This window comes from Lepidothrix coronata, unplaced genomic scaffold (genome assembly GCF_001604755.1).
Source record: "Lepidothrix coronata isolate B3197 unplaced genomic scaffold, Lepidothrix_coronata-1.0 Scaffold34, whole genome shotgun sequence".
Lineage (NCBI taxonomy): Eukaryota > Metazoa > Chordata > Aves > Passeriformes > Pipridae > Lepidothrix > Lepidothrix coronata.
The window spans coordinates 3,809,203-3,822,156 of record NW_016690214.1 but is presented as its reverse complement, the minus strand read 5'-3'; the positions used below and the strand labels follow the sequence as shown (position 1 = coordinate 3,822,156).

General features: G+C 44.8%; 2 protein-coding genes across 3 annotated transcripts in view; one reads left to right on the top strand and one right to left on the bottom strand.

Annotated features, from left to right (window-relative positions):
- COIL (coilin) overlaps window positions 1-419 on the bottom strand; it is a 4,898-nt gene extending 4,479 nt beyond the window's left edge. The window contains exon 1 of the mRNA XM_017812089.1: window positions 169-419. Coding sequence (XP_017667578.1) covers window positions 169-419 — 251 coding nt within the window. The remainder of the gene's footprint in view (window positions 1-168) is intronic.
- Window positions 1-11,438, top strand: part of SCPEP1 (serine carboxypeptidase 1) — an 18,607-nt gene extending 7,169 nt beyond the window's left edge. Inside the window, exons 1-13 of one of the 2 annotated variants that reach the window (XM_017812090.1) lie at window positions 506-611; window positions 1,587-1,732; window positions 2,609-2,698; window positions 3,652-3,807; window positions 4,175-4,249; window positions 4,456-4,528; window positions 4,863-4,900; window positions 5,084-5,212; window positions 6,020-6,104; window positions 6,894-7,007; window positions 7,642-7,779; window positions 9,099-9,262; window positions 9,384-11,438. In XM_017812090.1, coding sequence (XP_017667579.1) covers window positions 524-611; window positions 1,587-1,732; window positions 2,609-2,698; window positions 3,652-3,807; window positions 4,175-4,249; window positions 4,456-4,528; window positions 4,863-4,900; window positions 5,084-5,212; window positions 6,020-6,104; window positions 6,894-7,007; window positions 7,642-7,779; window positions 9,099-9,262; window positions 9,384-9,449 — 1,362 coding nt within the window. In that variant the 5' untranslated portion in view covers window positions 506-523 and the 3' untranslated portion in view covers window positions 9,450-11,438. Of the gene's footprint in view, window positions 1-505; window positions 612-1,586; window positions 1,733-2,608; window positions 2,699-3,651; window positions 3,808-4,174; window positions 4,250-4,455; window positions 4,529-4,862; window positions 4,901-5,083; window positions 5,213-6,019; window positions 6,105-6,893; window positions 7,008-7,641; window positions 7,780-9,098; window positions 9,263-9,383 lie in introns of those variants that run through there. The other variant, XM_017812091.1, reaches the window with a different exon arrangement.
- Window positions 11,439-12,954: the final 1,516 nt, after the last annotated feature.

Below are 12,954 nucleotides of genomic sequence, written 5' to 3'. Positions count from 1 at the left end.
ATCCCATCCCATTCCCTATCCCATTCCCTATCCCATTCCCTATCCCATTCCCTATCCCATTCCTATCCCATTCCCATCCCATTCCCATCCCATTCCCGCTATCCCATTCCCCCTATCCCATTCCCATCCCATTCCCCTATCCCATTCCCATCCCATTCCCGCCCGTACCGCAGCGAGTCGTTGTCGCGCACCAGGCGCGCGCTCTCGGCGGGCGGCAGCAGCGCCCCCTGCAGGAAGAGGCTGAGGCGGGCGCGGCGGCTGAAGCCGAAGCGGTGCCGGATGAGGCTGAGCAGGTCGGTGACGAGGCGCGCCTGGCCCGGCTCCAGCAGCAGCCAGCACAGCGCGCAGCCCGGGCTGGCCGGCGGAGGGTGGTCGAACTGCAGCCGCAGCCGCACGGGGCCGCCGCCGGCAGCCGCCATCATGGCCGGGGAGGGGCTGGGGGAGGAGGCGGGGCGGGCGCGGGGGGCGGGGCCGCCGGCGGGGCGGGGCCTCGCGCGCGTGACCCGCGGGAGCTGAGGGAGCGATGGGGCCGCGCCGGGCCGGGAGCGCGCTGTGTGTGCTGTGTGTGCTGTGCACGCTGCTGCTGCTGCTGCTGGCGGCGGGGACGGCAGGTACGGGGCGGGATGGGATGGGATGGGATGGGATGCCACAGGATAGGAACGACAGCCTCCGGGCACAGCGTGTCCAGCGGCCGCTGCCGCGCAGGCCCCGGGCTGAGCCCCGGGCGGTGCCGCTGCCCTGCCGGGGGTGGCGGCCGGGAGGGACGGGGAGAAGGAGGCAGCGGCAGCAGCAAAGCCCGGGCACTGCGGCGTGGGAGAGCCGTGTTGCTGCTTCTCCAGTGCGCTGCTGCCTTCTGCCCTGACCCAGGAGATAAGGGATGGAGTTTCAAAGGTCTGTGCTGGGAGAGTGCCTGTCCTTCGTGGGCAATAGAGTGATTGCTTAAGGTGACCAGACTATACTGATTTCATTAACTCTAGGATTAGATCTTGGAGTCATTTAAAAGCGGCCCTCTGTTTGTCCTGCACTGGCTGTCCTTGGGGACTGTAGAGTGACTTGGTCTCTCCCGACACTCAGATCAGAGTGTTGGAGATGGCTCAGCTGGTCAGAACACGGTGCTGATAACGCCAAGGTCTCACGGGCCACTCACTTCAGAGTCGGACTCGATGGTCCCTGTGGGTCCCTCCCAGCTCCGAATATTCTGTGAGCCCTGGGGACCCTGAAGCTGGTGTGAGTTATTCCATCCTGTCCAGTGGGGCTGTGCGTTCAGCTCAGGCCTTGGAAAGACTTTAAGTGTTTCCTGATAGTACAAATTATCCCAGTGATTGGGCTGTTGTTCCAGCGGCAGCTCTAAGGGCTCTGATAAGGAAGTGCTTAATTACACACTTAGCTTCATTCATTGATGATAACTCAGCCGTGGGTGGGGGTGTAAGTATAAGTAGGTTTCTTATAGTAATTTTTTTTTTTAATGGAAGCACTTCTAATTACCACACCCAAGACTGAAATGTAATGATTTGGAACAAGTGTAGTGGAAAGCCCAAAGCTGAGTCTTTTTACCTGGCTGATTTTCATTTTTATTTCCCCCCAAGGTGTAGTTCTGAGGCAGTCCCAAGAGCCCAAAGAGCTGTGGGGATATGTGCAGGTTCGGAGTAAGGCCCACATGTTCTGGTGGCTCTACTATGCAAATAACCCAACCAAAGACTTCACAGAACTACCTCTCGTCTTGTGGCTTCAGGTAAGGTTTGCTGAAAGACACCTCAGTGACAGTTCTTTCCATCTGTGGTTCAGTTTGATTGGTATCTTGCAGCCCTACAGAAATAGGGTTGAAAATTCTAAATGACTCACCTTGTGAATGAGGTGTTCAGGTTGGGAAGAAACAATGATGATGACATCCTGCAGTTGTGGGGTGTCCCCAGCTGCTCACCCTCCATCAAGTTCAATTACAGAAACAAAAGTTTTTCTTATCTTTCACCCAACAGTAGTGATTTTTGTGCATTGTAATGTCACAGCTCCTTTCCTGGAGAGCTTGCAGTCTAAACAATGTTCAGAGAGAGAGAGGAGATAAAATAATCAGAGATTTAAAATGGAAACAAGAGAGACTGTTTATAGATTGGTCCCATACTATCCCAGTTTGATAAAGGCAGTGGCATGTTCTCCACAGTCACCTCCAGCAGTACATTTCAGAAGTTAATGTTGAATATAATCACTTTGAGGATTTGGTCTTTTTCTTTCTGGGTTATTTCATCAGGGTGAAATGCACAGGCTGTACATGCTGGTTAAACTAATGACTTGCAAACCCCTGCAGATCACTGACTTCTGCATTGGTTATTCAGGGAACAAGGTTCTGAAACTGCCCACTTAGCATGCAGCTCATCAGATGATCTCCCAAGTGACTGCTTCTCTGTTTCATTCTTGCTTTCAGAAATGGGATGTGTGAACATAATGAAAGATGAGGAACAGAGCCTGCTCTGCAAATTAACGTGTAGTGCAAAAGCCATTTTTCAAAATTTACAATCTGTCGTTCTACTTACTGGCTCACTTTTACTTTTCTCCTATCTGTCGTGTGCCATGCTGCCTTTTAACTTCTTTGTCATTTGGTTTTTCCCCACAGGGAGGTCCAGGATCTTCAGGTTGTGGATTTGGGAACTTTGAAGAGATCGGTCCATTAGACAAAGAAATGAAACCAAGAAATACAACCTGGGTACAGTAGAGAGTTAAGCTTCTAATTATTGATTGCAAATGTTTGTTTGCTTGTGTAAGCAGATGATTGCTATGCAAAAACACACAGAACAGTTTTCATGTGAAGTTCAGTAGAACTATAATATTTCATCTTAAAATAGTGTGGTTAATAAATTGGCTCATAGGAGTAACCTTGTTTAGAGCTGAAGACTGCACCTATTAATTTAATTTGCTGGAATATGTCTGGGCTTCCATGAATTTGTAAAGTGCAGTTATCTGGGAAGCAGAGAGCAGGGAAATTGTAGAAAGTGTTATTTCAGATCACAGCTTCATTGTGTGCAGTCATAGAGCTTTTTCTGGATGGATGGCAGTGTAAAATGTATGGCTTGTAATTACAGGTCCAGTGTGGCCTTGAAGGGAAAACAAATTACAGCTGCCTATGAAGGTGGAAGTTCAATTAATGAAATGTATTTGTGCTCTGAGCTACAAACAGTCTGTAGTACTTTGGAGTTCCCCACATCATGTGGGTGACCTGCCCTGGATCAGTGGGGTTTTTTGGGTGCATTTCTTGTTGCAGATTGGGCAGTTTGAAAGACCTTATGTTGTACTTCTGTATTGGTGAGCTTTGCTGCTTTGAGCCATGAGAGCTCTCTGTGCTGATCTGATTTTATTTTTACAGTTGTAACTATCCAACAATAGCATTCACTACAGCAATCTCACAAAATCCCAGCAACCCAAAAACAACCCAAAAGAGAAGACTTTTCTGTAGAAGGAAACCTTTTTCTTTGTTTTACATTCTGACAGACAAGTGTCACCTGCACCATTTCTCTCTTTTGGTCTTTCACCTAATCTTTCTGCAAGTTCTTTCAGCTCCAGAGATTTGCTGCCTCAGTTAATCATTTGTGCCATCAAAACTTAAGTTTTTTGCTGGGGCTGAGCTGTGGTTTCATACAAACCTTCTTTCTGCTTGTACAGTTGCAGGCAGCCAGTATCTTGTTTGTGGACAATCCTGTGGGCACTGGATTCAGCTATGTGGATGATTGTAGCTTGTTTGCCAGAAACCTTTCCATGGTAGTTTCTGATATGATGGTTTTCCTTGAGGAATTCTTCTCATGTAGAACAGAATTCCAGGTAAGTGAATTGAATTCTCGTTTAGCATTTGCTTTTTCTTTGCTTTTAAATAGAACTGAAAAAGAATTAATGAACATATTTCCAGATGGGCAGTGTTTGCTGCTAGGTAGGGGTTGGTGGGACTCAGTGCAAGTATAATCACTGCCTCTTATTCCCCACAATTCAGAGTTGTATCTTGAATTTGGGGTTAGTTAGATAAGCATTGGGGTGGATTGTTGTCTGTTGAGTGATCTGAGAAGCATAAGAAAAATACTGAGTGTTTGGTAGTGAGAGGTGAACAGCCAGTGCCTGGCTTCTGTGAGCTGTGGTTGCAGGTATCTTCTGCCCTCTGCCCAACGAGTTCCTTGTGTGGCTTTTCTCTCCCCAGACCATCCCATTCTACATATTTTCTGAATCTTATGGAGGTAAAATGGCTGCTGGCATTGCTTTAGAGCTGCACAGGGTAAGTAGTTGGAGGATGTAGTTTGCTTCTCGCTTTAAAATGTAGTCTTCTACAAGTTCTTGTATTTTCTGGAATACACTGTCCCTGTTGCCCAATTCACAGGGGTACTTATCTTTTTCACTTAAAGAAAACTGATTCTGGAGTCATGAATCTATAACTAAAAGTCGTGGGTTTGTTTGGTTTTGTTTTTTGTGTTATTTACCCAGGCTGTTCAAAAAGGGACCATAAAGTGCAATTTTATGGGGACTGCTCTTGGAGACTCGTGGATTTCTCCCTTGGGTATGTTTAAAATCCTCAGACTGTGGGTGATTTGTTGTTGTTTTGTTGATTCCTTTAATCATTCCACAAGCACCTAAAGTCAAAAATGCCATCCCTGCCTTAAGTGAATAGATGTCACTGATGAATGCTTTAGGGGGTTAATGATGTTGCAGGATTTGTAAAGAACCTGCTCTGTGGTAATAACCTTAGGGCTAAACTGAGCTGACAGTACTTTTTTACTGATTAATTTACCTCCATAGATTTTTGTCACGGTCAGTGTTGCCACAATAAAAGGAAAGTAAGTTAAATAGTAAATCAGAAAGTTCCATGTTTGAAATCTGTTCTGTTTCTTTAGACTCTGTGCTGTCTTGGGGGCCCTACCTTTACAGCACTGTAAGTACCTTCTTAAACTCTTGGTCCTCACCTGATCACTTGTGCTGCCATACAGTGTAAATGAATGCAGAATTTGAAGGTTACCTCTTACCCAGAAGAGAACCTCGAAAGCGTGGAGGCTGTTGGCAGTAAATGAATGTGAAATCACAATTAAAGCTGTCCTCTTTTGTGTTTGCTTTCCAGTCTCTCCTTGATGATAACGGCCTAGCAGAGGTGACTGCTGTTGCCAAAGAAATAATGGATGCAATAAATAAAAATCAGTATGGGCTGGCCACTGAGCTCTGGGGCAAGGCTGAAGGTGTCATTGAAGAGGTGAGATCTTTGACCAACATGAGTAACTAACTGGTGCCTGGGGAGGCACATGATTTCGGGTTATCCTTTCTATGAGCTCTGGGTTGGCAGGAATTCTGCCCAGTCGTTTTTGCCAGTATTTATTTTATCTCGGTGCTGATGTAAAGGAGCTGTTTGTTTGCTGTGCACCACTGTGTGATTAAGAGAGGCAGTGGGTAGGGCAGCTCTCATGGGTTTGTATTGCATCAAGGTTTCAACCTGGCAGTCACTTAAATAGATGCTTAATATTTAGCATGCAAGTAGTCCTGTTGATTTCCAGAGAATCCAGTTTCAAATTAAATGAGCTATATCTCCTTGAAAACTTTGAGTATTGAAAGCTGCATCCAGCAAGACACAAATTTCAAGTTAAGCACAGATCTCTACTTGAAGAACTGCAATAGGTGCACAGGATGCAAAGGAACTTCAAGTTATGTCCTGTTACTGTGAGTCACATCTTGTTACTTAGCAAGTTCCAACTTAAAAGGTTGGTAAAGTTTTGCTCTTGTCTCTCCTGTTGAAAGGTTGCTCCAAAATCTCATTTTTTTTAACATCTCATTCTTTAGTACAGGTAGCACTCTGGCTGCCTCAAACAGAAAGGCTGATCTGGAGCCAATTCCTTTTCTTGCTCTTGTAGGACCTGAGTTTTTCCAAAGTATCTTCCTGAAGTGCTGGTAAAGTGGCAGGTCACAGGGTCCTTTATTTAGGATTCACTTATCTCTTTTTTTCAGAATAGTCTGTTCCTCATATCTGAGAAATGGTTATGTTACTGAAATTATCTTGTGTTTTCAGAACACAGACAATGTGAACTTCTATAACATCATGACTAAGGATGTTCCAGAAATGAAATCAGATGAACAAGAAAATCTCTATCTCAGTAAGTTGTATTTAAATACTTGAGCTTCTGAGGCCCTATGTTTGCATTCATACCTTCAGCTCTGATAGTGGAAAGAGCCTCAATTTAGCACATCCTTAAAATGGATGTTGATATTCTCCTGAGCAGAACTTGTTTGCTCTTGCATAAATAGAGACAGATAGGAATGTGGAACAACCCCGTGGATTACACCTCCACCTGTACATCCTGCACAAATTACAGCAAGGAAGCACTCAGTATAATTGCAACACATTTTATGACCTTTAAGTTACTTCCTCTTGTTGTCTTTCATTTCTGTCTTCAAGCTAGGACACAGAAATGTCTCATCAGTATAAATAGTCTGATTAGACTCTTTTGCTCCATGATGTTTGAGCATCAGTGTGAAAAACACACGCGTAGAGTAGTTTCTTTCAGGCTTTTTATCTCTTTCTCTTGGCTTCATCAGGGAAGGTGAAATTAACTCCCAAAAGTAAAACATTGCAGCTCAAAAATAACTGGTCATTTGAGAAGCCTTGTCTGTACCAAGTGGCTAAAGCAGAAGCCAAGCTCCTGAAAGAAAATGCTGTGTTAGCCAAAAGTAGACATGGATGGTTGGGTTCCTCCCACATCATCCCCTGACCTAAGTAAGGGTAGAGTTCAGTGGTTTCTAGTAAAAGGAAGCAAATCTCTCTCTGTGGTGTTGCATTTTCATTAGAGCAGAGTTTGTTGGCCGTGACTGTGGCACTGAAAATTATCTGTGCAGGGTGACTGTCTCAGTTGTGCCACTGATCAAAGGGTTCTCTCTTTTTCCAGCGCGACTTTACCAGCGCCATGTCAGAAACATGCACCAGGGCAGCCTGGATGAACTGATGAATGGCCCCGTCAGAAAGAAGCTGAAGATTATTCCTGACTGTGTGAAATGGGGAGGTACATTCCCGTGCACCTAATGAGTCCATCACTGCTGTTCAGAGCATTGCAGCCTGTAGGAAGATGCTCTGGCAATTGGTCACAATCTCATTATCCTAAGGGCTAAGAAGGGGACTTATTCTCAGAAATGAAGATGTCATAGGGCAGATGTGGTTCTGGTTCCAATTCTGCTGCTTGTATCTGTCTTTAGCCAAGTAATTAAAAGTACAAGGGGAGGGAGGCAGAAGATCCGCTGTATCTCAGCAGTTGGTTTTTGTCTTTCATGCAATCTTGCTGAAATTGCCATCACTTTTTCTCTGCCAGAAGTCTGGTATCATGCAATGATGCATTGTGTGGAGGAGAGGGTGTAAAACAGAAAGGAAGGCTGAAAGGACTGAGGGATGCCAGCACCTTGTGTGTGTAAATAGGAGCCAGGAGCTACAGGGCTGTCTGTGAGCTCCAGCGGGAGACTGGCTGCTTTCTGGTCCCCTTTGGTTCCTCAGACTGATAAATCACTGGCTGCCACTTGGGGCTAGGACTGGTTTTTATGCTGCTGTGAACTGCATTTCAGAACCTTTAACCTGTGCTTCTCTACCAGCTTGGGGATGACATCCTTTGAGGATCAGTTAAAATTTGTCTTTCCTGTTCCAACCAGGTCAGTCCAGACAGGTCTTTGAGAACATGGCTGAGGACTTCATGAAACCTGTCATTGATGTTGTTGATCAGCTTTTGGCAGCCAATGTTAATGTCACAGTCTATAATGGGCAGCTGGATCTCATTGTTGACACCATGGGTAAGGAACTTCTTGGCTGGGGTTGGGAACAGAAGTATGAGTGATGAGTAGAATGTGAAGTTGCCAGGATATTGGTACCTGGATTTCTCCAGTCTCCTATGCAAATCTTCTAACTGGCAACGTTTAAATACTGCAGTCATAAATGAGCAGCTTTTAGTATGTTTTGCTTATATCCCTCTGAGAGAGGCAAATCCTTTACCTCCATTATTCTGTTGAGAAGTGCATCTGAAACTTTAGTAATTGCTTGTTTCAGTGAAGTCAATAATTCACTTAACTCTTCTGATAGATGCATATATCTGTGTGTTTGTGTGTGTGCTTGTTCATAAATGAAGAATGTTGTAATTAATGAGGGAGGTGCAGTTGAAGAGTGATCACACCTGCCCTCAGTAACATGTAGGCTCCTGCACATCTTGGGCTTTGTTTGTCCCTCACTGCTTGCAAGATGCAGATTTGGTCCAGTGGCAGTTTGGGAGGGAGGCCAAGTACTCCTGCAGTGCTTCCTGCTACAAGACTGCCCTGCTCCTTTCCACTCACCTTTTCTTTTGAGTTAAATAATCTGCAATCACAGACCACCCAACACCTTCCTGTGTTGTGAAAGGCTTTACTCTTTGTCTGTCTCTGCCCACTTAGGTATTCAGATGGCCTTCATGAACAATACAGCAATCAATAAATCCAGGAAACAGTATTTAGGCCATCAAAACAGATTAACAGTTAGTGGTGCTCCAGTTTATCATATTTTGAGCTAAAATGGAGCTGCAGTTAAGATGTAAATTCTTCCAGTAGTTCAGAGGTGGGCTAAAGGTTTGGCACCCTTGGTGTCCTGGAATTGGTCTTTTTTCTGTCTTGTCACCTTCTCTAGCAGCACCTGAAAACAACCTTTCCAGGCTCTTCTCAGTGAGTGTCTAACAAACAGAGACACAGTGTTTCTTGATTTCTGAGATGGGGGCTTGGTGTGGCTGATCCTTCTCCACGGCAGGACATTCAGGTGTTTGAGGAGTAAAACAAAATAACATTGGAATTTCTAGGGCAGCAGAGCCTCCAAGAGGCAGATGTTTAACAGGTGCAATCATAAGTCCACTTCATACACACCTTCAGTGTTTGCTTTCCCCTTCTCCCTCCGCTGATTTGTTTCAGCCTGTCCTGAACCAGCCTGGATTATTTTCCTAGGCATAGCAAAATTGTTTTTAGAACCTGAGCTCACAGAGACTTTTTGCTCACTCTGCTGTATTGGTACCTCGTACAGTGGGCATCCAGCTGAACTAGACTCCCAAGTTGTTGTGTCAGCATCTGTAATCAAACATATCTCTCATCTCCTGCAGGCCAGGAAGCATGGATCCGGAAACTGAAATGGCCCTGTTTGGACCAGTTCAGCCAGAAAAGGTGGAAGGCACTGTATGTGTCTCCAGATTCCACCCAAACAGCTGCTTTCTACAAGGCCTATGAGAACTTTGCTTTCTTCTGGATTCTCAAGGCTGGGCACATGGTAAATAATGACCTTCTTGGGGCAGGGGGGCACCATTATCAGCAAGGAAACTGCAGAAGGTTTGTGCCTGCTCTCTGCTTCCTTAGAGCAGCTGCTTATTGTGTGCTTACCTCTGTGCCAGGTACCTTCTGACCAAGGGGAGATGGCACTGAAAATGCTCAGGATGGTGACCCAGCAGCAGCTGTAGGGAAGGGGAGCCCAGCTGGCCTGGCTTCCTGCCCAGCCCCAGGGCTCCTGAGGAGTGAGTCCAGAATCTGGAGCCGAAGAAGGAGCAATGGCTGTTTGGACACACAACCTCTCTGATCTCGTGATAAAGTGCACAAGCACTCATGGAAAGGCATTTTTTTCCTTGAATGAGTTGTTGCTTTTGAATTTTTAAGCTGTGATTTGCTGCCTTAATACTGTTCAAAAACGACTCTCTCAGAGGGAAGTCCACTGTCATAAAGAACTAACTCTGATCCTTTGACTTGGAAGGATTTTGTGCTCTTGCCCTTCCCTGAATGCTCCCTTCTCTGTTCACACACCAAGACTAAAACTGATTTGACCCCTGATTTGCTTTGTGTTCCTCTCTGAGAGCTGATCTGCTTCTTGAGGCCGTGGAATGTTCCTTCCTTTGTCCTGAGGCCTCTGCTTGAGTCACCTGGCTGGATTACAAGCTGAACACATGGAGACAACAGGATAGAGGACCTGCCCCAGAGGAATCACAGTCCATCTCATCTTGCTGGGGGGCCTGAATTAGGATCCAGGATTCTTCAGGTTTCCTGTGTTATGGAGATAGAAAAACACCCCCCAGAGGAGGATTTGACCTTTTTCATGTGGCCATTTGTTTCTTGTTTTCATTCTCTTTAATAACTATTACTCAAACTTTGCCTTTAGCCTTAACACCTAAAGCATATCCAGCAGGAATTCCTGCTTTCCTGGAAGCAGGAGCCCTGTTAATACCCTCTTCTTGTACAGGAAAGAGTCCTAATGGACAGAAGCCACTTAAACCTTCTGGCTTTAGCCTGGAGAGTGGAAAGGAGCATTATATGAACAATAATAGCATAGTTCTGAGAGATAATAGCAGTGTTTAAAAGAAGGGTATATAAAATCTTGATCTATATTTTTTAAAGATTTTTTTTTTTAAGTCTTGCAGAGACCTATTATTTTGAAACATTTTTTTTTTATATACTAGTTAAGAAGAGACTTGGTCAGACATCATTTGACTTCTGCTACGGAGCTCAAAGCCGCTGCTGTTTATTGGTGTCTGACAGGAGGCACAACAGCTCGTTCCAGCTCTCAGAATCCTAAATAAATAGCAGCCCTCCAATTACTTCAGCAACTGAAACTGTCATGAAATGCCTGAGAGCATTGGCTCAGCAAGGACTGAGGCATAATCCTGTGTAAACACATATGCAGTCACCCAGCAGCTGCAGTATTGGCACCTAATAAGTGCTTTCCTTTTTTGTGTTCTCTCCTTGAACTGTATTCTAGAGAACTTTAGCAATGCAAATCCAGATTTATTTTTTTAAACATTTGTTGGAATAAATAGGTCTAATTGATCTCTCTTCAGCATCACACTGATGTCACTGCTTGAGAATCACATCTTTTCTGTTTTGGCTTTTAGATGAACAAGAGGAGGGTGCTGGAAGTGTGTAAGTGTGAATATCTGCATTCTTGGAATATTTTTAAGTAACTTGCCAAGCAAATCAGCATGTTTGAGCCTGGGCAGTGTGCTGGTTTGGGCTGGGATAGAGTTTGTTTTCCTCATAGTAGATATTCTGGGCTGTGTTTGGATTTGTGCTGGGGACAGCGTTGATAACAGGGGTGTTTTAGTGTCACTGAGCAGTGTTGTCACAGCATCAAGGCCTCTTTGCTCCTCACCCAGCAGGAAGGCTGAGGGGCACAAAGAGCTGGGAGGGGGCACAGCCAGGACAGCTGACCCCAGCTGACCCAGGGGATATCCCAGACCATGTGGTGCCAGGCTCAGCAGGGAAAGCTGGGGGAAGAAGAAGGACGGGGGGACATTTGGAATGATGGTGTTTCTTCCCAAGTAACTGCCACATGTGATGGAGCCCTGCTTTCCTTGGATGGATGAACACCTGCCTGCCCATGGGAAGTGCTGAATGAATTCCTTGTTTTGATTGGCTTGTGTGTGCAGCATTTGCTTTCCTATTAAACTGCCTTTATCTCAACACATGTGTTTTCTCACTTTTACCCTTCAGATTTTCTCAGGAACAGCTTTGTGGTGCTTGTTTTCTGGCTGGGGTTAAACCATGGCAGCAATTTGGATTGGCTTGTAGTCCTCAATCCTGTTATATACAATATTTTGCATTATGCCTAAACAAGTAATACTGTAGGGCTTGCTAGAGGAAAAGAGTTGAGGTGGTCTCTCCAGAAAGCACAACTGAGTGTTGTTCTTACACTTCTTTATCAAGTGGGACATTGATTCACTTTGCCTAGAGCTTGTGCTCAGTCATAGGCCTGAGACATCTGTTTCTTGTCCTGCTTTGTTTCAGCTTCTGCAGGTTTTTCAGTCGGCAGAGAGATGGGTTATGAGGAGAAAGGATGGTTTCTCCAAGGCTGGTGTTAGCGATTTGTTGATTTTAGGGGCTATGCCAGATCTAAACTTGTTAGAATAAAATACTTGCCCATGGAGACAGGCCTTTAAATAGTGTCCATTCAAATGCAAACAGCAAAAAGCAGATATCCTTTAATATCAAGGAGGATTCCTTTTATCTCACCAGACACTTTGTCACTGGTGTGTCACAGCTCTAGATCATCACAAAGGTAGGTCACCTGTCCAGCAGATGCTGTAAGAAATGAGTTGCTTTGAAAGGAGTTCAAGTCCTGCTGTGTGTATCTGATTAGCAGTGACATACTTTGTCCATTTGGATTTCATGCAGTGTGTCATTTCCAGATAAGGGAAATGGCACTTGGCAAATCCATTAGAGTGAGTCGTTCTAAATATTAATAAGATTTTTTACAGATGCTGGGTCAGTCAAGAGAAAACAGCCCAACACTTGTATTTTATCCTCTGCAGCTGCAGGCTTTGACTGCATAGGTAGCCTGACAGCCACTGACTTATTTTGCTCACCATCAGTTGAAGATCATTTTCATAGAAACAAATCTGCGTTAAAAATCAATAATTTACCACTGCTGCTTCAACAAGAGCAGTTTTGGCTTCCTATAACAATCTGCCTTTTCTAAGCCAGAGAAAGAAATCTAGAAGTCTCTTTCAAAGCCACAACAGAAGGAGAATGTCTGTGTACAGAGGCAAGATGGAAATCTCAGAGCACTTCTTCACGGTCACGTTGTGTCTCTTATCCTGTAAATATTCTGATGTATGGCAGCACAATCTGTGTGTGTCAGTTCTGAAGTCTCGGATATATTAATGGTTTGTCCAGGAGGGATTCAGGAAAGGAATAATTTATCTGGCCCACAGCAATGAAGGAACAGTAAGAATTTGAATAGAGCAGAGTTCACCCTCACAAGCTTTCTCTGAACCTGGTTTTGGCATTTGCTGTATAATACATTTGGTAGTTAAAGAGCAGTTTCAGCTCTTATGGAGGAACAAATGTCATTTGGTCACTGCTTGGGGGGGATTTTTTTCTTTATGACTGGTGATTGAGGTAGGCAGAACTATGTTGGATATACCTGCAGGACTAGAGGTGTGTTAGTATGAATGGCCTAATGCAGTGGGTTTATAGGTA